At 32.0% G+C, this 23379-nt stretch overlaps 5 protein-coding genes across 6 annotated transcripts; 4 read left to right on the top strand and 1 right to left on the bottom strand.

The window, feature by feature from the left end:
• Window positions 1–344: 344 nt before the first annotated feature.
• Window positions 345–4734, top strand: LOC133682343 (uncharacterized). 2 transcript variants are annotated; one of them, XM_062105636.1, is made up of 3 exons: window positions 345–503; window positions 1335–3436; window positions 3920–4252. In XM_062105636.1, exon 2 carries the CDS (start codon window positions 1375–1377, stop codon window positions 1921–1923), a length of 549 nt encoding a protein of 182 aa, XP_061961620.1. In that variant the 5' UTR covers window positions 345–503; window positions 1335–1374; the 3' UTR covers window positions 1924–3436; window positions 3920–4252. The 2 variants fall into 2 exon arrangements, with proteins under 2 accessions (XP_061961620.1, XP_061961621.1); XM_062105637.1 differs by lacking the exons at window positions 345–503; window positions 3920–4252 and adding an exon at window positions 4427–4734 and having other exon boundaries at window positions 2791–3436.
• A 1264-nt stretch (window positions 4735–5998) lies between these two features.
• LOC133682341 (uncharacterized) lies at window positions 5999–6945 on the top strand. Its single transcript, XM_062105635.1, has 2 exons — window positions 5999–6239; window positions 6320–6945. The coding sequence occupies exons 1-2, from the start codon at window positions 6072–6074 to the stop codon at window positions 6779–6781; spliced, it is 630 nt and encodes a 209-aa protein (XP_061961619.1). The 5' UTR covers window positions 5999–6071; the 3' UTR covers window positions 6782–6945.
• A 480-nt stretch (window positions 6946–7425) lies between these two features.
• LOC133682340 (succinate dehydrogenase subunit 5, mitochondrial) lies at window positions 7426–9631 on the bottom strand. The gene is made up of 4 exons (XM_062105634.1): window positions 9377–9631; window positions 8476–8786; window positions 8206–8391; window positions 7426–7777 (listed from the first exon to the last, which is right to left on the bottom strand). Exons 1-4 carry the CDS (start codon window positions 9540–9542, stop codon window positions 7721–7723), a joined length of 720 nt encoding a protein of 239 aa, XP_061961618.1. The 5' UTR covers window positions 9543–9631; the 3' UTR covers window positions 7426–7720.
• A 538-nt stretch (window positions 9632–10169) lies between these two features.
• On the top strand, window positions 10170–13658 carry LOC133683042 (probable carboxylesterase 2). The gene is made up of 3 exons (XM_062106555.1): window positions 10170–10609; window positions 10660–10807; window positions 12423–13658. The coding sequence occupies exons 1-3, from the start codon at window positions 10170–10172 to the stop codon at window positions 13470–13472; spliced, it is 1638 nt and encodes a 545-aa protein (XP_061962539.1). The 3' UTR covers window positions 13473–13658.
• A 7277-nt stretch (window positions 13659–20935) lies between these two features.
• On the top strand, window positions 20936–22109 carry LOC133683041 (probable carboxylesterase 2; the record flags this gene model as incomplete). Its single annotated transcript, XM_062106553.1, has 1 exon — window positions 20936–22109. A coding segment is annotated over one exon (1077 nt), but the record flags the coding sequence as incomplete, so codon positions are not given.
• Window positions 22110–23379: the final 1270 nt, after the last annotated feature.

The raw sequence follows: 23379 nt of genomic DNA, 5'->3' as shown, positions 1-23379 counted from the left end.
CTGAATAAAATTACTAGCAGGTTCCAAAGATTTAGTAGTTGTGATTCTTAAACTAGTAATTTGCAGGTTACATGGATTTAATAGCTGTTGATTTTAGGGAAAGATCTCCTGGTCAATACTAACAAAAACATATAAAATAATATAACCTTTTTTTAATTAAAAATAAATGTCCCAACAACCAAGTTGTTTTCTTGGGGCAGTCCTTACCGAGGAAATGGAATACTCAAGAGCATCAAATTGTCGGGCCGAGCTCAAGTCGGATTAGCCCACATGGATTTAACCAATCAAACAAAACAATAAATAAACCGGCCCAGCCCATTATAAATCTTCTAGATTCCCACCGCGATATCCGCACTATGGAAAACGAAATCGCCTACTCGAAAACGACGTCGTGCTTCAAACCACTCATGTGCAAATATGGAGGCAACGAAGAAGAAGCAATCCAATCTGTGACGATTAGCGGCGGCCAGGGTTTTGAAATCAAATCAGAGCATAACAAATTGGTACGGTTTCTTTCTCCACTTTGCCTTCTCTCATGATCTGTATCTTTTATTTCTACATTCTAGGGTTTTTTCATTTTTCCTTCAATTTATATTTCCGATCGTTTAATTAATTGAATCTCTTGTTTTTTTTTTTGTTAATCTTAATTACCGAAAAATAACTAGAAGATCGAAGGTTAGGAATTCAAGCATGTTGCTGTTTTAGTAGTAGACTTGACTATTTTAAAAAAAAAAATCTGCAGGGAGCAAGGTCTTTTGTTTTCTGTTTTTGAAACCAGAGAGTGTTCAACTTGAATTCAATAGATATATAAGTTGAATTCATATGTTTAGAAAAAAAAATGAAATTCATTTTATTTCTTATATTATCATCACCACCTTCATTTCCATCAAAGATCTCTAAAAAATATTTATTTTGGGGAAACTAGTTTTAATATTAATTTATCCTGCTTAGTTTAGTGCAGTAAATTAGAGTGTTTGGCCTGTGATTTACTTTTGTATTATTCTTAGATACTGAAGTCCATTTGAAATTCAATTCTTGACATTCAAAATGGTTACAGACATGAGATTTCATTAAAACCGTTGAATTGAATTAAATTCAGAAGATTCAAACAACCTGTTACTAACCGCTACTTTGGAAACTAGAGGATTGAATTCTTAAAGTAAGATGCCCTATTACTAACAGAGTAGGCTTTATTTATTAGATCCATATACTGCCTCCCAATTTTTTCCATAATAATGTTGAGATTACCAACAAATTTGCTAATGTTATGCATTTTGGTGTTTTTTCTTTGCATTGGATCTCAAAAGATGACTCGTGTTAAATCATCTTTGCAGCTTGTAGCGTTTCGGATCGCGTAAATAGCAGTATTGAACCATGCTTCATTGGAAGAATTCAATCCGAGAAACCTACTATGATGTTTTGTCTGTAAAAGAAGATGCTAGTTATGTAGAAATCCGGACAAGCTACCGATCTGCCATACTCAATTATCATCCTGATAAATTGCAAAATACACGTCAGGCGTCTGATCCTGAAGATGAATCGGATGATAGATTTATGAAGGTGCAGAAGGCTTGGGAAATCCTTGGGAACTCCATGTCCCGTGCAGTTTATGATAGCAAGCTGCGAGCTTTGAGGCAAGACACTGAAGTTTCAGAAGATATCAGTTTAGAGGAAATGATGGTTGAAGACAACGGAGAAATCTTTGAGATGTTTTACCAGTGCCAATGTGGTGATTATTTTTCCATTGATTCATCGGAGTTTGAGAAAATGGGATACACGTTATTGAGGGATGAGTGCCATATATCAATCGAGAAACCCGATGCTTTGCCAGCATCAGTTGTTCTTCCTTGTGGTTCTTGTTCACTACAAGTTCGTCTTTTGATTAATGCAGACATTAAGGTACCGATCGGTGATAATTTGTAATGTGTCTCGCAGTAGATATTCTTTGGCCGGTGGTTCTTCCCGTAGTCTGATTTTGCATTGATTGTAGCAAGAAACACGGGAAGATTCAAATCAGCTCGATGATATTCCTCCATTTTTGTTCCCTTGTAAGCTAAATGCCCGAGAAGGAAAGAATGTGCAAGTGACGAAGTGGACATTTACAGACAGGAACTTGGTCATGTTTGTTAACTGAGAATTTAAAGTGGATGTTCTGCAGCATGCTAACGTCACCTCCTGATACCACTGAGTAAGGGTGAAAATTGAGAAGGAACTAATTTACGAGAAGTGTTCAGAAATAGAGTAATGCTTCGTTTTTTTAAAAAAAAAAATTGAAGTCAAGAAAAAGAAAATCTGGATGTGATATTTTTCTATCTAGAAAATTGAAAAAATAGTATTTTAGTTTCTAAAATTTGTATTGAGTTTAAAAAAATATTTGAGAGTTTTTCTATAAGTTTTTCAACAGTATAGTTTTGTTATCTACAAGTAATTTTTAGCTAGATGAAAGAATAAAATTATTTTTTTGTATCTTCATATTTAGTTAATGTCACAAATTTAATTTTTGCCATGAATTGAAAATATATATTTTTCTTATTTAACAAAATGAATTTTTCTTAATTTAAATAAAATAAAATAAATATTCTATAATTAGATCATCACCAATATAAAATATTTAAGATAACTATCATAAATTATGGTTTTGATTTTTTTATAAAAAAAGGTTTTAATCTTGATGAATTTCTTGTTTTTTCGATGAAAAAATTGTCTCCGTTCTCAACAAATAAACAAATTTTCATTTTTTATTAAAAAAAATAAGAATAGAAAAAAACGGTATCACTAAATACACCCTAAAAAACTCCTCCGGAGCAGGGAAGTAAAATTTTAAATCAAAACCGAGACAGGACGAGCACCCTCTTTGGATGCTGGCCTTGTGGGCTGTGCTCCGCTGTAGGAAGAACAAGGCCTTTTGGGTTGCAATCAAAGAAGGCAATCCATCAAGAAACTCCAATGAAATTACGGAAACATAAAGCCGGCAAGCAATGAAAATTCACAGATTGATTTGATCCAAAATCCATTCGATGGGTTCCGGAGAAGGGAGAACTCACTGGAGCGTTTTTGAGGGAGTGAGAAGCATGGCCTCATCAACCCCAGAAACTCTCATGGCTGAAATCGACACTGCTATCGGCAAATTGGAATACAGCCGTGCCACTGCACTTCTCGACTCTCCACCACCAACACCCACCAACACATCAAGAACTAGCATGAGCTCCGATTCAGGTGCAAATCCTCAATACGATGTCAAAATGGCAGATGGGGCTTACAGGGCAGGCTGTGCATCCTTGGCTGCAGGGAAACTTGATGAGGCTCTTCAATATTTGAACGTCTCTCTCTCGAAATGTCCTCCTGATAAAACCTCTGCTGTTGCCAAGCTTCAGTCTCTTATTTCTCTTACTTCACAGCAACTCCAGAAATTGCCCACTTGACTCTTTCATTTTTGGTACGCTTTACTTCTTTGAATACCCTTTGATTGTGCTACAATTTGATGATCAGTAGTGAAGTATTTTAATAGTCTTGATCTGCAATTCTTCCTTCAATTCTTCTTAATTCATGTTTTTTTTGCTTCAAATATTCTCTCTTAGAGGTCAGCTCAGCTCTTTTGGCCCTATTTTTTTCCTTATATTTATTATTTATTTTGCAATAAGAGAGATGTAATTTTAACTTTCGAGTGTCAAAATTATGAGGTTGCATGTCCTTTTTTGGGAGGCCAGTTTGGAACAAAATTGTTCTTGACACTAAAGATTCTGGTTTTGAGGTTTAGGTTGTGTTTACTTTCCTTTAGTTCGAAATAAACTCATAAGAACTAACTATAATAACTTTTGTGGGCATTAGAAACCAATGGGTTTTCAATCATTAGTGCCTATTCACACATGGAAACATTCTCTGACTGCCTTTTCCTTTCTTAACTTGGTATTTGGAGCAGTTGGCTGTCTGAATGCTTTCCCAACTTCTCGTGCAATTATTTGCCTAATCTACTTGTTGATGTGGGAACAAGAGGTAGAGAACAGAGGAAATGGGAGTTGCAGCGAGCCATTAACGTTTCCAATAGTTGAGTGTGATCTTTATCAATGCAGTGTGTGACATGTTCTTCTCACTTGCTCTTAGCTTATTAGTGGTTTTGACGTCAGGATCAGGCATTGAATTAGCTTTGGAATTGTTCTGTATATGGAACTTAAATGAAATGATGGATCCATTTAGCTGTATAGTTTTGTATCGTGATCATGAGTCTATATTATTTAATATTTGTTGTGATGTATCATTTCTAGCAGCTGTCTGTTGTAAAATTCCTTTTTACCCTTGTGTTGAGATACGTATTTTCTACCACCTTCAGTAGAGATGTTATCATTTGCACAGTGAAATTGTATGTTTGAGTCTGTTTCAATGTTTATTTTGCAAGAAGTATTAACTATTCTGACCATTTACCTTCAAGGAACGTGAGCAAGTGAAGGAACTAGTCTTGCTGGAACTTTCAGATGTAACCTGAGTTGATTTTTCTGTGAGTGAACAATCATCTATATTTAATCACACCAAAAAGAAAATCATCTCTGATGTAGGCGGAGGTAGCAACATCAGATGGATTTTCCTTCTATTCACTGCTAAAAGATGGTAAGATGTGCGTTTCGGAGGGTTTGTGTGGAGGTTGAAAGATGACAGTTATCTTTTTTTTTTGGTGGCATCTACCCTAGTTTATACATTTTACAACTTTGTTTGTCAATTCAAGTGCTTTGCTCTTTCATTGCTTTGTGGTTGCCCTTCTTATGATCCCACATTAGTTCAACTTTTTCTCTGATGTAGATGTAGCAGCATGAGACAGATTTTTTATTTTTATCATGCTGAAAGTAGGTAAAATGTGCTCTTTGGAGGGTAACGATGATGTTCTGCTGGTGGTATCTGCACCAGTTTCTACATTTTACTATCCAGTTTGTCAACTCAACTGCTTTGCTTTTTTCTTTTTTCTTCTTTTTGAAAATGGACTGCTTTGCTCTTTACATGGCCATGAGTTGCCCTCGATGGTGTGGATATGATCACATATCAATTCTATAAGTCTGTCAACTCAAGTGACAAATCTAGGCCTGGTTAGGTTGCCTGCGATGAACGTGCCATTATCAGTAAATAGCTTGGATTAGTAATAGCTTCTCCTGGATTTAGTCCTAGTGTGTTTTACTTCTGGGCTGGCTGTGGATGAAGATTGCTGACAGACTCCCATTTTTGTCTAAATTCTGTTCCTTCTCTTCAATATATTTTCAGAAACATTTTGTAACGGATTGAATGCGTAAAACCTTGACTGGATCTGATCCAATCCAAGGCCTAGGATGCCATGTCATAAAAATTGTCAGGGTAATCCAAATGATGATATTATTTGAATAAAAATTAAAATAATATTATTTTCGAAAAATTTTAATTTTTTTTAATTAAAGTTAAACTTATCAAATCTCATGTTCATGTTTCGAAATGAATCCCAACCCTGATCGGGATTAATAAATATTATATCAACTGCTTTCATGTCGCAGCTCATTAAATTTTATATGTCTAGTCACATAGCAATCAATTAATACAGAAATGGGATCAAAATCAGTGGTCATGCTCTGTTCTTAGTTTCTGTAACACTAAAACAAATTGAAAGGATGTTTCTGGTTGCCTGTAATAACTTTTACGGCGGTGCACCATTCTAAAGTCGTATCAAATAAAAAGCATTCGAAGTTGGGTATCATGTCTCTCTTCACTGTAACTTCTGCTTAAAGTGATTTCTCGAGAAAGACAATTAACACTTGTTTAAGACAACCACATGAATTGACAATCGAGGGTCCCCATGAGGATTTTTAGCAGACAAATGGCAACGAGAAACTTAATGGGATTTGTGACTAATTTGTTAATATGTCTTTCTACTTTTTTAACTTAGTCTTCACCCCAAAGGATAGAAAGCCAGTATTGTCAAGAAGATGCAAGGCCACTATCAGTGGAGCAAGTCAATGTGGACATCAACATAAACTCTTGACTTATAAATGTTAGTGCTGTGTATATTTTCTGTATCGTATCATTAAAGTTGGAAATCTAACCAAACTGTCTTCGCCAAGATGAGTGTCTTTTACCATGAAGAGCCACCAAATCATTCTAAGAAGTGCAAATTCCTTGCTGCAACTTTAAAGGATGTGTTTTCGAATTGCAGCGCTTGTGGTGGACAGATTTCAACTCCAGGCCCGGAGGAAGAGTATCCAACTACTGACGTTGATGATGACCAGGAAGTACTCACGTTTTCATCATCGCAAATTTCAGGTTTTAACTTTCCATCTTCCTTGTTAATCTAAGTGTTTGCCTTCTTCAGATTATTGTTTCAGAAATTCGAAGCCGGGCAATGGAGAAGTTGAGGCACAAACCCTTTGTTTTCACTGACAGCTTTTCCTGGGTATACTCTCCGATGACAGGAGAATTGTTTGCAACTCCGAAGGCTGTTCAACAAAACGAGGAGGGTGACAGCAGCGAGGATGAAAATGATGATGCAAGAGAGGAATTTTTCTCTGTTGGGAGTTGTTTATCCTGCTGTTCGAGTGCTTTGAGCAGGGAAGTATTTGTTTCTGCCAAGACAATCTCCTCTCCATGTTCAAGCCTCAACGGGTTTGAGTTTCCAGATTTTCCAAAGCGTTCGATAATCCAGGAGTTCTGCTGTCACTGTCAGGGATGGCCATTTGGTCTATGCAGGAAGGCTGTGTTACTTCCACCTTTGCCCAAATCCCCTTCTGAATCTTGGTCCTGGCGTAAGGGTGCAAGGATTGTCAAGATAACTTAAGAGTTGCAGCATCCTTCATCCTTTTTTTGGGCTTGTTGGTAATGGAAAGCACGCATGCAAATCAAGATTAAATAGTAAATAATAACATCTCGGTTACGAGAAACCCTCTGTATACCCCTCTACATTATAGCTGGTGATTGCCTAATTCACGAGTCATGCTCTCATTTGCTGTGTCGAAGTTTATGAAATTGGTAAAATCTACCTAACCTATCAGCAAGAGAAACAAATAACATCTTCTCTTTTAAATGATACCCCCCTGGCGAGCTTGCTCTTGGCTCAAAACCAAAAACCAGCCCTCTTCTTAACAAAGGACGAGCTAGACAGTTCAATCGTATTCATCTGCATCTGCAGAATCAGGGAAGAAAAAACCATTGTTGTCATGCCAATAATAACTAGATCAATTCCTATCTTTGAGAAAAAAACTTTACAACAGATTTGAGTCCAAAAGTATCAACCACAATTATGCTGTCAACAAAATCTGATCCTTTTGAGTTGTTTTATATCAATAAGCATTCTATTCGTTGTAGAGAGCTGTCAAGCAAGCAACATCCAGCCACTTCACTTATCATTTTACACCACTGATCTTCATGTCGGTGAGTAAATTATAGCCACCCAGTTAAAGAGATAATCGAACCAGTTAAAAGTTCAAACCAAGGGAAAAACTTCCACTTATTTACTTGCCCATGGCCAAACCATTGCAACAGTACCTTATTTTGGAAGAGAGAGTTATTAACCATCACAAGGAAGGAAATTTGTAAGACGAAACTTAACAACTGGAGGAAACAACAGCTTTAAATTGTCAACATAGATAAGCTATTATTTAACAACCAAGAACTTCAACTTGGAAGATTTTTTTCAGAGGAATACCACATTCTGTCTCCAACTATTCAAAAACATGGTTCAAAATTCTGAAAGCTCAAATCTTTCCAAACTGCAACCCTAAGCTCTTTGCTCAACATAAGAGCCAGCAAGCCCAGAAGTGCCAAGAACCGTAACCTGCATCAAAACGTAATAATTTAGAAAGTTGGACACTTGACTTTGAATCATTTGTAGGATCACTGCAAATACAGAAGGAAAAAGCTCAAGGCTGGACATCCTTTGAGTGGTCATCCAACCTTCAAATCCAGGTTGTCCTATGTGGTCAGCACTACTAGGTTATTGCTAGATATACGCTATTTGTCAAGAAAGAAGAAAGGTTAGCTGCATATAACTTGTAAAGATCCTGGATGCTTGTTACATGTTTGTTTTGTGAGATGAACTGGGCCATATTTATAACATATACCCAATATGATGCATTTTGTAGCAGATCATGGACAGATCAAGTGCTGTAAAGTACATAGTTTTGCTAGCATACAATAATATAATTCAGCTAGATCACGCAGCAAAGTTTGTGGCGTTCAAAAAAGTGCAACAAGTTTCAGTACCTTCCCCCACTCAGCACCAAGGCCGCAGCATCTCATCTTTAAGTATATCATCCTTGATCCCAACTCTGTCTCTACTTTCTTCCTCAAATAACCTTCACCAGGCCCAAATGAGTCCAAATACGCAGCATACCGTTGATAAAAAGTACGAATTGCATTAGCATGCAACTCTGGCAAAGGTTTTACATTCTGCAGAATAATACAGCCATCAAACTGCATGAACTACTGAGATAGCTGAAAGCAAGAAGTCATGAGAATTCCATAAAAATTTACCTCGCCACTCAATCCAATGATGTCATCAAGTTCCATTTTCAGAGACATGATCTTACCACCAAATTCTTCAACAGCTTCAGCTGCACGGAAAACATTCTTCAGGATCTCCTGGCCAACCTTGTCATCAGTGTTTTTAGACAATGCTTTCTTTGCATCACTGACAACTGCATTAGGGAGCTCATCCCAATTTGTAGCCATCAAGTCCTTGAAAACATTTAAAATTTCAGGATCTTTAATGTCAGGAAAGTGAGTTACATCCTCGCTAAAAGATCGTGAACTTCCTAGGCTCATTGCAAAAGGAGACCTGAAATCTGCGTTGGTTTGCAACACAAAATACAAGTTCAAAGCATAAACAAACTATCAAACTAAGAAATCCACCACATATCACAACGTATTCTACATATAAAAAAACAGCAGCATTCAATTTATCCAGATGCATAAACACAGATATGGTAGCATTTGAACCCCGAGGCAAGCTTCTTTTCTTAATCGTGTCAAGGCTCATTACTTCTAGTGTCAAGCATATCTTTTCCAATACAACATCTACACAGAAAAAAGGCAGGAAAAACAGTCCCAAGAAAACAAACCAATAAAAACATGATTTAACCCCCTAGCAAAACATACGTGATTGCTTGAAGTTGTCATCCACAATTGTGCATCAGCAAATAACATAAAAACAATGAACAAAACAACACACACAACATGTTAAAACTTCAAGGCTGCACCAGTAGATGTTTCAAAGATAACCCCTTTATCTGAGCAGGCTCAAAAACCAATAAAATTAAAGCAGAAACTAATCAAATTCGACCTCGAAAAGAAAACCCCAGAATAAAATACAGTAAAACGAAGTAAAAATCCATAACTTCAAATGCAATCTAAAAGAGATGACAAAAAGAAGTACCGCAAGGGATGCGTTTGGGAGTAGTTGAAACTGAAGGCGCAGAGACAGTGAAAAGAGATCGAGAAGCCAAGTGGTGACGGAGCTGGCTTTGGCTAATAGCAGCAGAACGCGAAGATCCAAGGCAGGCTGCCCTGTATATAGTTCTCAGTGCTCCCATCTTCTCCATTTTTTCTTCTTTTTTGATATCAAGCTCTTCGGTGATTTGCAGTGAGAATTTTTGTTGAGAGGAAAATTTGAAGGGCAAAATGTGAAAAGCACTGAAACTTCGAGCACTTTTTTGGGTCTCCTATGGGCTGGGCCCAAATATTTTTGGAATACAATCATGGCCCTTAATCGGATCAAATTACTTTACAATCCGGAGGCGGAGGAGAGATCTCAACTACCATTTAGGAGTTAATTATCAATTAGTCCCTCTAATTTATAGTACTTATTGTAGTATAAAAATAATTAAATAATCATTTGAATATGTTTATGTTTATGTTTAGTATTTTATTTCAAAAAAATCTTTTTTTCCTTCTGATCGATCTTTGTATCTCATTTATTTTTTCTCTCTTTTCTATTTCTAGAATGAAAAATAAAAAGTAATCGAAAAAATAACGTGTAATAAACGAAAATAATAAATGGATTTAAAAATATAAAGATTAAATGCATAATTTCTGAAAATATAAAGGCAAATTAATTAATTAATTTTACTAAACTACGAGGACTAATTTATAATTAACTGTTCTGTATAACACAAGTTTTCAAAAATACGAAGATTAGTCAAAGCCTCTTCTCAATCTCTCTCCAAACGATGGAGTCAAGCAAACAAGTAGTAGTCTTTGAGCTACCAGTGCGTCTCCGAGTTCACAAAGATTGCCATGTGGAGAGACCAAGACCCGAAGATTTTATCCCTCCTTCAACCGATCCCATTACAGGAGTTTCGTCGAAAAATATTGTAGTAGTCGCAGAATCCAAAATCACTGCTCGCCTATTCCTACCTAAAATCACAGATCCGAACGAAAAACTTGCCGTCCTTGTTTATTTCCACGGAGGAGCCTTTGTTGTAAACACACCATTCACTACTCGGTTCCATAACTTGGTAACCATCATTGTTTCTGAAGCTAACGTTGTTGCTGTTTCTGTTGACTATAGGAAAGCTCCGGAGCACCCTATCCCAGCTGCATATGAAGATTTATGGGCTGCACTCAAATGGGTTGCTTCCCATTCTAATGAAGATGAACTTGAGTCTTGGTTAAATAACCATGCTGATTTTCAACGTGTTTTTTTTTGGGAGGTAGCAGTTCTGTTGTTGATATGGCTCACAATCTGGCCATGTTTGGTGGGAACCAGGAGCCGGGGCTTAGTATTGGGCTTCTTAGGATTGCTTGGGTACACCCTTATTTTTGGGGTTCGGTGCCTTTTGGAACGGCAATTTATCCGGATGAAAAGGTTTTAGCTAATATTTTTTTAGTTTAATTTGGTTGTCTGTGTTAGTTTATGTGTATTTTAATTAATTTTATGAGTTTTAAAATTAATAATTATGTAAGTCTTCAGTGGTCATCATATAAGCAATCACAGGGTTCGAACCTAAGATCATAGAGAGAGCAAACTTTTTAATTCCAAACTCTTACCACTAGATTACGACCTAAATAATTGGTTTTAATTTATTTTTGATTTGATTTGAAGGTGGCTGGTTTTTTTTAAAATATAAATTATACTTTATATAAATAAAAATTATATGATTTTTATGTGAGTCTAAAACAAATCAATCATACCTTTAAACCAAACACTCTTTTAATTAACCAGGGTTTCGTAATTAAGCAGGTTTTGTGTATATGTTTGGTTTTGAAGTTTGTAATAATTATTTTTTAAAATATTTTTTATTTAAAAATATATTAAAATAATTTTTTTATTTTTAAACAATTATTTTTAATATTAGTATATAAAATAATTAAAATAATTAAAAGTACAAATAAATAAATATTTTTTAAAAAATATTTTTAAAATATAAAAATAATTTTTTATTTGTTCATCCAACCCGGGCAATGATGATTCACGCGGAATCCATTTGATTTAAAAACATCAGGGAATAAAATTTAGTAGTTATAAAATACGAGAACAAGATTTTTTTTATTAAGGACTTTTTAAAAAATAAAATAAAATATAGAGATCAGAGCAAGTTTTTTTTAAAAAAATACAAGTATCATAATATATATTAATAAAAATTTCATATTATAGAAATATGATACGTGCCAGTTCTTAATGATATTAGTGATGCTAAGTAATAGAAAAATATGAAAATGCAATGTACAAGGTATTAATTATTGCAAAGAATATGTTTTGAAGCGGTTGAAATTGAAAGTATATTTTTTACTTGAAAATATATTAAATAAATTTTTTATAATATTAAAATTATTAAAAAAAATTAATTTTATATTTTCTTAAGTAATATATTTTAAAAAAAACTAAAAACCATTACAATCCACTGGAAGCAAAATTATGACAGAGCAGCCGAACTTAAAGATCTAAAGCGGGCTGCCCTGTTCTCGGTGTCGGTGCTCCTATCTCCTCCATTTTTGTTTTTTTTTTTTTTTGTGGCTATCAAAGGACTTGGAAATTTGCAATGAGAATTTTTGTCGAGAGGAATAAAGGGCAAAACGTGAAAAGCACTGAAACACAGGGCACTTCTTTTTTGGTCTCCTTTGAGCTGGGTACAAAATATCTTTGGAAATAAATATTTTGGACTTTTAAATATTTGATGGACCCAATACAAGACAATCATGGCTTAGGTAGAAAATAAAATTAAAGGGGTCAAGATTTTAGTTATTTTTATAAATATTGTTAAGAAAATAGCTGAAAAACAATTTTCTTGTAAGGCCGGGCCTCTGACAGCATATAATGATTATTTATTATTGGATATCTCTAAACGTGATTTGTAAATATATTAAATTAATAATTTTTTATTTTTAATAATAACATATCATCAAAATAATTTAAAAATATTTAAAAATATTTTTAAAACACACAAACCAAAATTTACCAGTGTTTAATAATTATAATCTAACTCTACTATAAAACACACGTTTTCAACAATACAAAGAACAACCATAGCTTCCCTCTCAATCTCTCTCCAAATTCCATGGAGTCCAGCAAACAAGAAGTAGTCTTTGAGCTACCAATGACTCTCCGAGTTCACAAGGATGGTCATGTAGAGAGATTAATACCCACAGATTTTATCCCACCTTCAACCGATCCCATTACAGGAGTTTCATCGAAAGATATTGTAGTAGTTCCAGAATCCAACATCACTGCTCGCCTATTCCTACCTAAAATCACAGATCCGAACAAAAAACTTGCTCTACTTGTTTATTTCCACGGAGGAGCCTTTGTTATCAACACGCCATTCATTACTCCGTTCCATAAATTTGTAACCAACCTTGTCTCTGAAGCCAATGTTGTTGCTGTTTCTGTTGACTATAGGAAAGCTCCGGAGCACCCTATCCCAGCTGCATACGAAGACTCAATGGCTGCACTCAAATGGGTTGCTTCCCATTCTAATGGAGATGGACCTGAGCCTTGGTTAAATAACCATGCTGATTTTCAACGAGTTTTTTTGGGTGGTGATAGTTCTGGTGCTAATATTGCTCACAATTTGGCTATGACTGCTGGGAATCCTGAGACGGGGCTTGGTATTGGGCTTCTTGGGATTGCTTTGGTACACCCTTATTTTTGGGGGTCGGTGCCTGTTGGATCGGAGGCGGATTATCCAGATGACAAGTCTATAATTAATCGAGACTTCGTGGATCGAGTGTGGCCATTTATTTGTCCATCTAACCCGGATAACGACGATCCACGGGTTAATCCAGTGGCAGAAGGTGCACCACGCCTAGTGGGCCTGGGGTGTAAGAGGGTGCTGGTTTGCGTGGCGGAGCATGATGTGATGAAAGATAGAGGCTGGCTTTATTACGAGGCATTGAGCCGAAGTGGATGGAAGGGTGTGGTTGAGATATTTGAGACACAAGGAGAGCACCATGGATTCCATTGTTATGACCTGGAACATGAGAAATCTAAACAGTTGACACAAAGACTGGCTGCTTTCTACAAGACTGATTGATGCGCCTCAATTTCGATAGAGGGAGGACTTCCTGCTCTTGCTCTTGTTATGATCTTATTAATTTGCGATATCGTCTCCTACTTGATTTGTATTCAGCAAATCTCATGTTGTTGCAGTTTCTGTTGATTATTAAATAGTTTGCTCTAAGCGTGTTTCACGCTGTAATAAATTCATGTTATTCGGTAATCAAGTACTATTAATATATAATAAAGTGAAGTTCGAGAAAACAAAAAACAAAAAAACTGCCAAAATTTTTCATGTTTTACTTGCCAAGCAAAATTATTATTTTTATTGTTATTGGCATATATTGTAGTGGCATCGTAATTCTTTCACGTGCTGTTTGAAAATTTAGTGTTCGAGAAGTTTAAAGTAATATAAACGAGTTCTCTTTCTCATATGCTTTTAATAGGTTTTTTAAAATCGAGAATAAATTTGGTAAATGATGATACTTAAATCAAAAGAATTCCATAATTTTAATATATATATTCCAAACAAAAACACTCAATTATCTAATCTAATCAAATCAATCAAATTATCCACTTAAATAATTATAAGATAGCTACTAGCTCTCATAGAAAAACGGTAAAAAGTAGGTGGCTAGGAAGGAAGGAGATCGTGGAGATAAAAGGTGAAGTTATATTCTACGTATGTGTTTAGTAATGTGATGTATAATATTTTTTAAAAGTATTTTTAATTAAAAATATATTAAAATGTATTTGAGAGTGCTTCTGCTTTTGTTTTTTGATGATTTTTAAAAATATTTTTGACTTAAAAGTATATTAAATTGATATTTTTCTAATACTTTCTAATGATTTTGAATATGAAAAAAAAATTATTTTCATGTATTCTCAAGTAAAAAACTATTTTGAAAAGCATTTTACATTACAATTCCAAACATAAGTTTTTTCATATTTTTTTAATATTTGATATCTACATATCAAAATCTTAAAAAAAAACATTTATTTTATTTTATTTTTTAAGATAAAAAATAATTTAAAAGAAGAAAAAATATCAATACCAAACACTCTATTAATCATAACTAGTATATTGGTCTGCACTTAATAACTGGTTAATAACAATTTTTTTTAAATATAAAAAAATTTATCAAGAATATTTTAAATATTTGGGTTCTAATAGCCTTTGATTTGACAACAATTCTAAACTCAAGACCTTAAATTTAGCGATCAAATCAAACCCAATAACATTTTATAAATGATGAAAACATCGTGCTAGATAATGTGACAAATTGCATTAACAAATCAAATGAATTGGATTGTCCAAAACTTTTGTATTCTTTATAATTTGTTTCGAAAGACAAATCAAATGAATTTTGTTGAGACTTCTAATACGGTTTGAAAATAAACTTTACTTTCATTTTTCTCGTGGGACAAAGTATTTACTATTTAGATCATGAATCTGATTAAAAAGAACGTAAAGGATGGAGGAGAAAATTCTCGAACTACCATGGTTCATTTAATTCACAAATTTAACCAATATAATAACAATAACAGGAATAAAGAATTATTTTATATTAAATAAAAAGTTTGGATCAACATAACTATTCATTTATGCACTAAAAATAATTGAATGTTTGGTGTAAAAAATATTTTGAAGTAACCTGCAAAAGTTATTTAGATATTTAATAAGTAGATGTGAATGAATTGACTTTTAGAAATTAATATTTCATTGTTCCTTTGAGGAATTTGGCTGTATTCGCTTCTTATTAAATATGTTTTAAAGTATTTTTAGTTTGATAAAATATTAAATTAATATTTTTTAAAATATTTTTTTTATTATTTTGATTTTTGGATCTGATGATCAAGTCAAACCCAATAGTCTTGGGTCTGGTAATCATGTCACATCCATGACAGTTGGATCTAATGGTCAATCTAGATCCAATAGCTCTAGGTCTGGCAATCATACCTAAACTAAGATAGTTAAGTTTGACAGCTAAATTGGATTCAAATCTTTTGTGTTTAGTAATTAATCTAAACCCAACAATCTTGGATCTGACGGTCATACCAGAACCAACAACTTTTAATGTAAAAAAGAGTAAATGCAATAGTCACATGATGTTACAGTGTTATACAAACAACTTTTAATGTAAAAAAGAGTAAATGCAATAGTCACATGATGTTACAGTGTTATACAGTATAAATACTCTATATTTACTATATATCTCATGGTGCAATAAATTTATATTTACAGTATCTGCATGATATTTTTTCCATATATTTTAAAGTATAGTATAACAGTGATAGTGGTCATTTCTTTATCAAACGCCTGGCTGCTTACTGAGACCACCAGCGGGATCACGCTGGAGCTTCCGCATTTGGGTTGCCGTTTTGTATGAAATCGGGTGAAAGTAATATAAACAAAAGACCAAGCCTTTCCAAGTGGATTCCCAACGCAGATTATCAGAGTTTCTTCCTTCCTTTTTTTTTTTTTTAATTTCAACGTCTCCAATTAATAATTTGCTTTTGTAGTGGGAGTGACCCTTTTGGACTGAGATGAAGAAATATTTGTTCTTATTTTTCTTTTATTTTTAACGGAAAAACTTTATAGAAATTAGAAAAAAAATTTAAAATGTCATATTATTTGTTGATTATAACAAAATATTATATTATTTTATTTTGATTTTTTTTTTCAATTTCACCCTTTAGAATTTGATTTAGTTTTATATTAACTTTAGTCTTCACTTTCATGATGGTTATTTGTTTTTTTCTTTTTATTTTTTTAATTGAAATTTTCTATCTAACAAATTTGATCCTTATTTTTTATTGTTATTTATTTTATTTGAAATAATTTATGAAATTATTATTATTATTATTTTAATTTGATAATATTTTAATTTTTTTATCTGTTAAATTTGATTTTCATTATTTTGATTGTTATTTATTTTATTTTAGATAATTTATGAAATTAGATTTTTTTTTCAATTTCAATTTCATTCTCGTTCATATTTTTAATTTGTAAGATTTATTCCTCTTCATCTTAATAAACTTGAAAAAAAATATTAATAAGTTATTTTCCAGTTTATTTTTCATTACATAACTAAATACTAAAAAGTGTTTTCCAACTTATTTTCTATGATACTATCAAATATCAAAAAATAATTTATTTTTCAGAAATTCACTTTTTAAAAATATTAATTTTTTAAAAAAATACTTTGCATCATATAATTGAGGCCTAAAATAAATTTAAAAAGAAACAATTAATATAAAATAGGAAAATGAAGTGCGGTTAGCCGGTTACTACTCGCACAAAAAAAATGCCTGCTCACCTATATATATATATATATACACATATATCCTTTTGTTGATGCACTTTTATATATTAGGATTTGTTATGAATTTTATTTTCATATATCGTATATGTGTTATGAAAAGAATTACTCAATGAATTAGATTATAAATCAACGTTGAATCAATCAAATTATATATCGTCTCATCAACTTAAAAACTTTAAATCGGGATCTGCATCATTTAAAAAGGGTTTGGAAATGCGGTAATTATTACTTTTTAAATAATTTTTTATATTGAAATATATATTAATAATATTTTTTTATTTTTTAAAAATTATTTTTGATATTAATATATCAAAATTATCTAAAATATATAAATTTTATTAAATTTTAATAAAAAAATTAATTTTTAAAAAAATATAATTTACACCGTGTTTTCAAAATCATGAAGTTAACCCAAAAGGGATGATATATCATCCAAAACAGCTGGGAACGTTTATGGAAATAGAAAAATTTATAGATTATATATGAAAAGTGAATTACTTCTTCTTCTTTTCCTCTTACTTTCAAACCGTATAATATAGATTATGAATCCAAAAGGTTTCCATATAATTTCAATGACCAAAAGTTACCTATTTTTTCCTTTTAATTTTCAAGAGTGTATGGGAATATTATATTGCCATGGAATTTGATAATAATAAAGAGTTAATAATTACTAAAAGTAAAAAAAAAAAAAAAAAGCCCAGCAGTTCATGTTATTGTTTTTTGCTTTTAGTTATTTTTTGAAATTTGATTTTTTTATCAATTTTATTTTTGAATATTTGATTTTTTTATTTTTAATTTCATTCTTCAACACTTGATTGATTTTAAATCGATTTTCATGATTTCTTTGTTTTGCTTTTAATGAAGTTATTACAGTTTTAAATAAATATCTTAATATTTAGTTGATATTGAGTGTATATTTTTGTTATTATATAAGTAAGTAAAAATTAATTTTAATTTTTTTTATTGAACTTGATAAAATTTATAATTTAAATTATAAATTCAACGATTTAAACCACAAGTCTAAGAACCATGTAATATATATATATATATATATATATATATATATATATATATATATATATATATATATATATATAGGGGTCTTGAAATGTATTGTGTTGAGTCAAACCATATTCCATTGCATTAAAAAACATGTCGAATAAGCCATCGTAATTTTTTTTCGAAAAAAATATACTCTGACCTTGATCAATCAAATAACTATTGAATATTTTAATTTCTGTTGACTAACTTGTTTTTTTAAAATTATTAATACATATATTCAGGTCAAATTATATATTCCTCAACTAATTTCATAGATTTTAAAATTAACGATAATATAAATCTTTAATAGCTTTAAAATTTATAAAATTAATAATTTTTAAAACACAAATTTAAAATCTAATTAATTTAGCTATACCCAGCTGACTTGCTTCGTTGCTGGTATTTGAAATGCCTTTTTCTACCGATCAAAAGGAAATTCTTACTGCATTAATTAAGTCGTATACAGGGAAGCCGGCAGAATTAACTCTTAAATGTATTTTTATATATATATATTTCCAAGCCGGCATACGCAAGCAAGAGTAGTTAAAACTAGCTAGTTTGGGTTAATTTTTTATATATAAAAAATAAATATTTATGCAACTCAGTATTTTTTTTTCATCATAATAGCAACTTTGGAAAGCTAAGAAAAATAATTAAAAACTCATGAAGCGAACATTATATACTTATATTTAATTAATTAATTAAATTTAATTTAATAAAACTTATTTTAGAAAGCTAAATTTAACAAAGACTATAAAAAAAATTAACATACCCTGTGTCATTTTTAAAATGATTAACAAATCTCATAGAAAGCAAGCAAAAAAATACTGGAGAATGAAAAAAAAAAGCTTAAAAAGAGAAAAAAATCAAGCAAACACCGGTGAACCTTTTAAATTTGGGTTAATATTTCAAACCTGTGATCAATTAAGTTTCAACCAAAAAGCTCAACATCTGACCAATTTAATGTTTATGGATGAAATCAATTAATTTAGTTTACTTAAAAAACAAAATTCCTTTTAAAAAAAAATAAATTTAACAAAGATAAAAAAAAACCCAAGGGAACCCGTGTTATTTTCAAAATGACTGAAAAATCTCATAGTAAGTCAAAAACAAAAAACAAAAGAAAATTATAGAAAATGAAATCAGAAAAATAAGCGTAAAAAAAGGAAAAAACCAAGCAAATTCAAGTGAACCTCCTAAACTCAGGTTGGTCTCTCAAACTTATAATTCGTTAAATTCTAAATTCTGACTAAATCAAAAAGTCAAATACCTTACCAATTAAATATTGAAAGATGAAATTTTTAAAAAATTCAAGGTAATAAAATATAAATAAAAAATAAGAAAAAAATTAAAAGGAAAAAAGAAACTCGAGGCGGATGATATTGTAAAAAAATATATTTTAAAACCATTATAAATAAAATAAATAGCAATCAAAATAATAAAGATCAAATCAGATAGATGTAAAAAATCCATATGGGATGAAATTGAAATGGATTTTAAATTTTATGAATTATTTCATATAAAATAATATAGACGAACCTAATATTAAGAAAAACATAACAAAAAAAGCTGTTTTGAAAGTTTAAAAGGTCAACACAGAAATTGAGAAGGAGAATGGGGGACACATGTGCTAAACAGGAAGTAATTAGATCGAAAGTGTTGTCAAAGCATGGGGAAAGGCTATTGAGATACTTCAGTTGCCAACCTGAAAGTAGGTTTTTGACCATTAGATGATATCGTATGTGTTGCTTGAAACTTGCAATCACTATTCACATGCCTCAAGCTTTTTAAATTTTTTTTTTTTTATTATCTAACAAATGACCCTATCATCTTTAATGGAACCCGATAATTACAAAATAAATAAATTTAAAAGAGAAGAGTATCTCGAAACCAAAGGCAAGTTTTTCTAATTTGAAGGGTAATGAAGTAATTTAACCTTGTTTAAATTAAGCAAAAAACCAAAAAGCTCCTTAATGCTAATTCCTTGTGTTTTATAGCCAAGTTCATTTAATAATTTTATTGTGAAAAAAAATAAGAAAAAGAATAATATGCCAATTTGGGAATGGCCATTGGGTCCACGGAAATAACAATAATATCCCACCAACAAGTCCACTGATTTTTGAAATGAGGGAAACCATGATAAAAAAACATTGGTCCAAATCTACAGTTACATATGTCTTGGATTGTAGTGTTTTCACGCTCTTAGCTTCTTCTTTTTTTAATGTAATTAGGCGGTTGTTGTTTTAATCTGATCAGGTTTAATCAAATCAGTCAAATCATAAATTAACTCAAATCAATTAAACTACCAATCAACTCTCTAGATCATAAATTAACATGCATGATCACCTATATTTAATTACATCAAACATAAAAAAATATTTTAAAAAATAGCTTTTCAGTCAAATTTTAAATTTACTTTTAATCCTTCAAAACCATTAAAAAATTATATAATTATTAATTTTATGACACATGAAATTAGTTGAGACACATATAAACTAACCTAACATTTATATTAATAAAAAAATATAAAAAAAATTCAAAATAAAACTTTGAATCAATCTCCGCATCATTAATCCGCGAAGTTAACTTAATAAGCATGGCACATTTAGAAATTTTGCTAGAATTTAATATGATTTGTATGTTTTGGATCGTTTTGATATGCTGATGTTAAAAATAATTTTTAAAAAATAAAAAAAAATTATTAACATATATTTTAACATAAAAAATTATTTAAAAAACAACCACTACCATGTTACCAAACATTCTATTAATAACTATGCAACTGCCCAAAGACCACCGGGGCACCGTTTCTATTCACATGCCGGTCACATCTTGACAACTCTTTGCTTACATATACCTGCTTGCAAATTATATAAAAAATATATTTAAGAATCAATCCTGCCGGCTTCCCAGTATGTGACTTAATTTATGCAACAAGAATTGCCCGTTGATCAGTAGAAAAAAGGCACTTCCATTACCAGTAAGGAAGCAAGTTGATCAGCAGAGATTAAAATAAAATCAAAGCAAGAAAAAAAAGAAAAAGAAAAAAAGGACATGCATGAGAAACGAAATAATTTTATTCCATATTTCATCTCCTATCATTGCTACATAAAGTCCCATCTTTTGTTGACGGAGCCGGTTGAAACTGAATAGAGAAGACGAGGAATTAAGTACAGAGAACAGCCATAGCTTCCCTCTCAATCTCTCTCCAAATTCCATGGAGTCCAGCAAACAAGAAGTAGTCTTTGAGCTACCAATGACTCTCCGAGTTCAAAAGGATGGCCATGTAGAGAGATTAATACCCACAGATTTTATCCCACCTTCAACCGATCCCATTACAGGAGTTTCATCGAAAGATATTTTAGTAGTCCCAGAATCCAACATCACTGCTCGCCTATTCCTACCTAAAATCACAGATCCGAAAGAAAAACTTGCCGTCCTTGTTTATTTCCACGGAGGAGCCTTTGTTGCCCGCACGCCATTCACTTCTCCAATCCATAATTTTATAACCAACCTTGTTTCTGAAGCCAATGTTGTTGTTGTTGTTGTTTCTGTTGACTATAGAAAAGCTCCGGAGCACCCTATCCCGGCTGCATATGAAGATTCACGGGCTGCTCTCAAATGGGTTGCTTCCCATTCCAACAGAGATGGACCTGAGCCTTGGTTAAATAACCACGCTGATTTTCAACGTGTTTTTGTGGGTGGTGATAGTTCTGGTGCTAATATTGCCCACAATTTGGCTATGGCTGCTGGGAGTCCTGAGCTGGGGCTTAGTATTGGGCTTCTTGGGATTGTTTTGGTACACCCTTATTTTTGGGGGTCGGTTCGTATAGGATCGGAGACGGTTTATCCGGATGACAAGGCTGTTATTAATCGGGGTTTTTTGGATATGCTTTGGCCATTTATTTGTCCATCTAACCCAAATAATGACGATCCGCGACTCAATCCAATAGCAGAAGATGCACCAAGCCTAGTGGGCCTGGGGTGTAAGAGGGTGCTGGTTTGCGTGGCCGAGCATGATGTGCTGAAAGATAGAGGCTGGCTTTATTACGAGGCATTGAGCCGAAGTGGGTGGATGGGCGTGGTTGAGATATTTGAGACACAAGGAGAGCATCATGGATTCCATCATCGTGACTTGGAATGTGAGAAATCTAAACAGTTGATACAGAGACTGGCTGCTTTCTACAAGACGGATGCGCCTCTACTTTGATAGAGGGTGGACTTCCTGCTCTTGCTTTTGTTATGATCATACGAGTGGTCTTATGCTTATATAGCATCAAGAAAAACTTGTGTGTTTCAATTTCAGTTTGTCGTGTTTCTTTTGAATGAACTCATGTTATCTGGTAATCAAATACTATTAACAAATAATAAAGTGAAGTTCGAGAAAAACAAACAATTTTATTAATTAATGCTAATAAAACATGACTTTCGGCCATTAGACGTGACTTGTATGATATGTGCCTTTTCCACTGTCTTAACATGATTATGGATTAGCTGATCATAAGTTGTAGACTGCCATACAATATTTTCTTTCTTTATCTCTAAGCTATTCCATAGTTGACAAACTTTTTAAAACATTCTAGCATTTTTTTTTAATGAGGGATATTTTAGATATATAAAACCAAAATTTATCATGATATACTTTCATTAATTTTAAAATGCTGAAAATTTTATTAAAAATATCATGCTATGAATAAAAAATACATATAATTGCATGAAAATTATCAAGACATAATTCTTCTCTTTTTTATTGAAATTGATTTTTCAAATCATTATAAGTTTTTTTTATTAAAAATATCATGCCATGAATAAAAAATACATAAACAAAGAAGCTAGCAGCTTCTTGAAGCAAAGGAAAAGGAAGAGAAAATTGTGTCAAAGACGTGTCTGGGGATAATACAAATTTTTAAAAACCGAGCATCATAAATGAAAAAGAAAAAGAAAAAGAAAAGGAAAAAAAACATTATACGCCAGGAATAACATGTCTGGGGATGATGTAATTTTAATATTGTGTCGTTCATCTGATAAGTTACTTACCAAGAATGAAAGAACTAATAAACTGAGGGAAGCCGACCGACTAAAGTTTCATGCTTGAAATGGCAAATATCATTGACCGATTTATAATACTGTTTGACCGAATAAAATTCTCGAACTAAAATAACAATGGTAGTGCAATCATTGTAGTCGTGATGGTAGTTGTAACAGAGGGTCAGGTTGTCCTTGTCTAATATTTGGATAAATCAACTGTTTAAAGAAAACCAAAACAATAAATAAGACTTTTTCATCCTGTTGACGAAGTATCTGGTTGCCTTGTTCAGTCAACAGGATCTAATAACACTAATACACAAGTCAAGGAAAAAACAGTGCTGATATTTAATGAATATTTGTTTTTGTGTTATAATTTGAATTTTATGATTTTTTTTGTTTTAAAAATATTAAATTAATATTTTTAGATGATTTTAGATAATTTTATTGTGTTAGAATTATAAATAAATAAAAATATAAAAAATATATTATTTTAATATATTTTTAATTAAAAAATACTTTTAAAAAGTATTATGCATTACAATACTATAC

This window comes from Populus nigra, chromosome 2 (assembly GCF_951802175.1).
Source record: "Populus nigra chromosome 2, ddPopNigr1.1, whole genome shotgun sequence".
Lineage (NCBI taxonomy): Eukaryota > Viridiplantae > Streptophyta > Magnoliopsida > Malpighiales > Salicaceae > Populus > Populus nigra.
The sequence above is the reverse complement of the archived record's forward strand: the minus strand, read 5'-3'. Positions and strand labels throughout refer to the sequence as shown.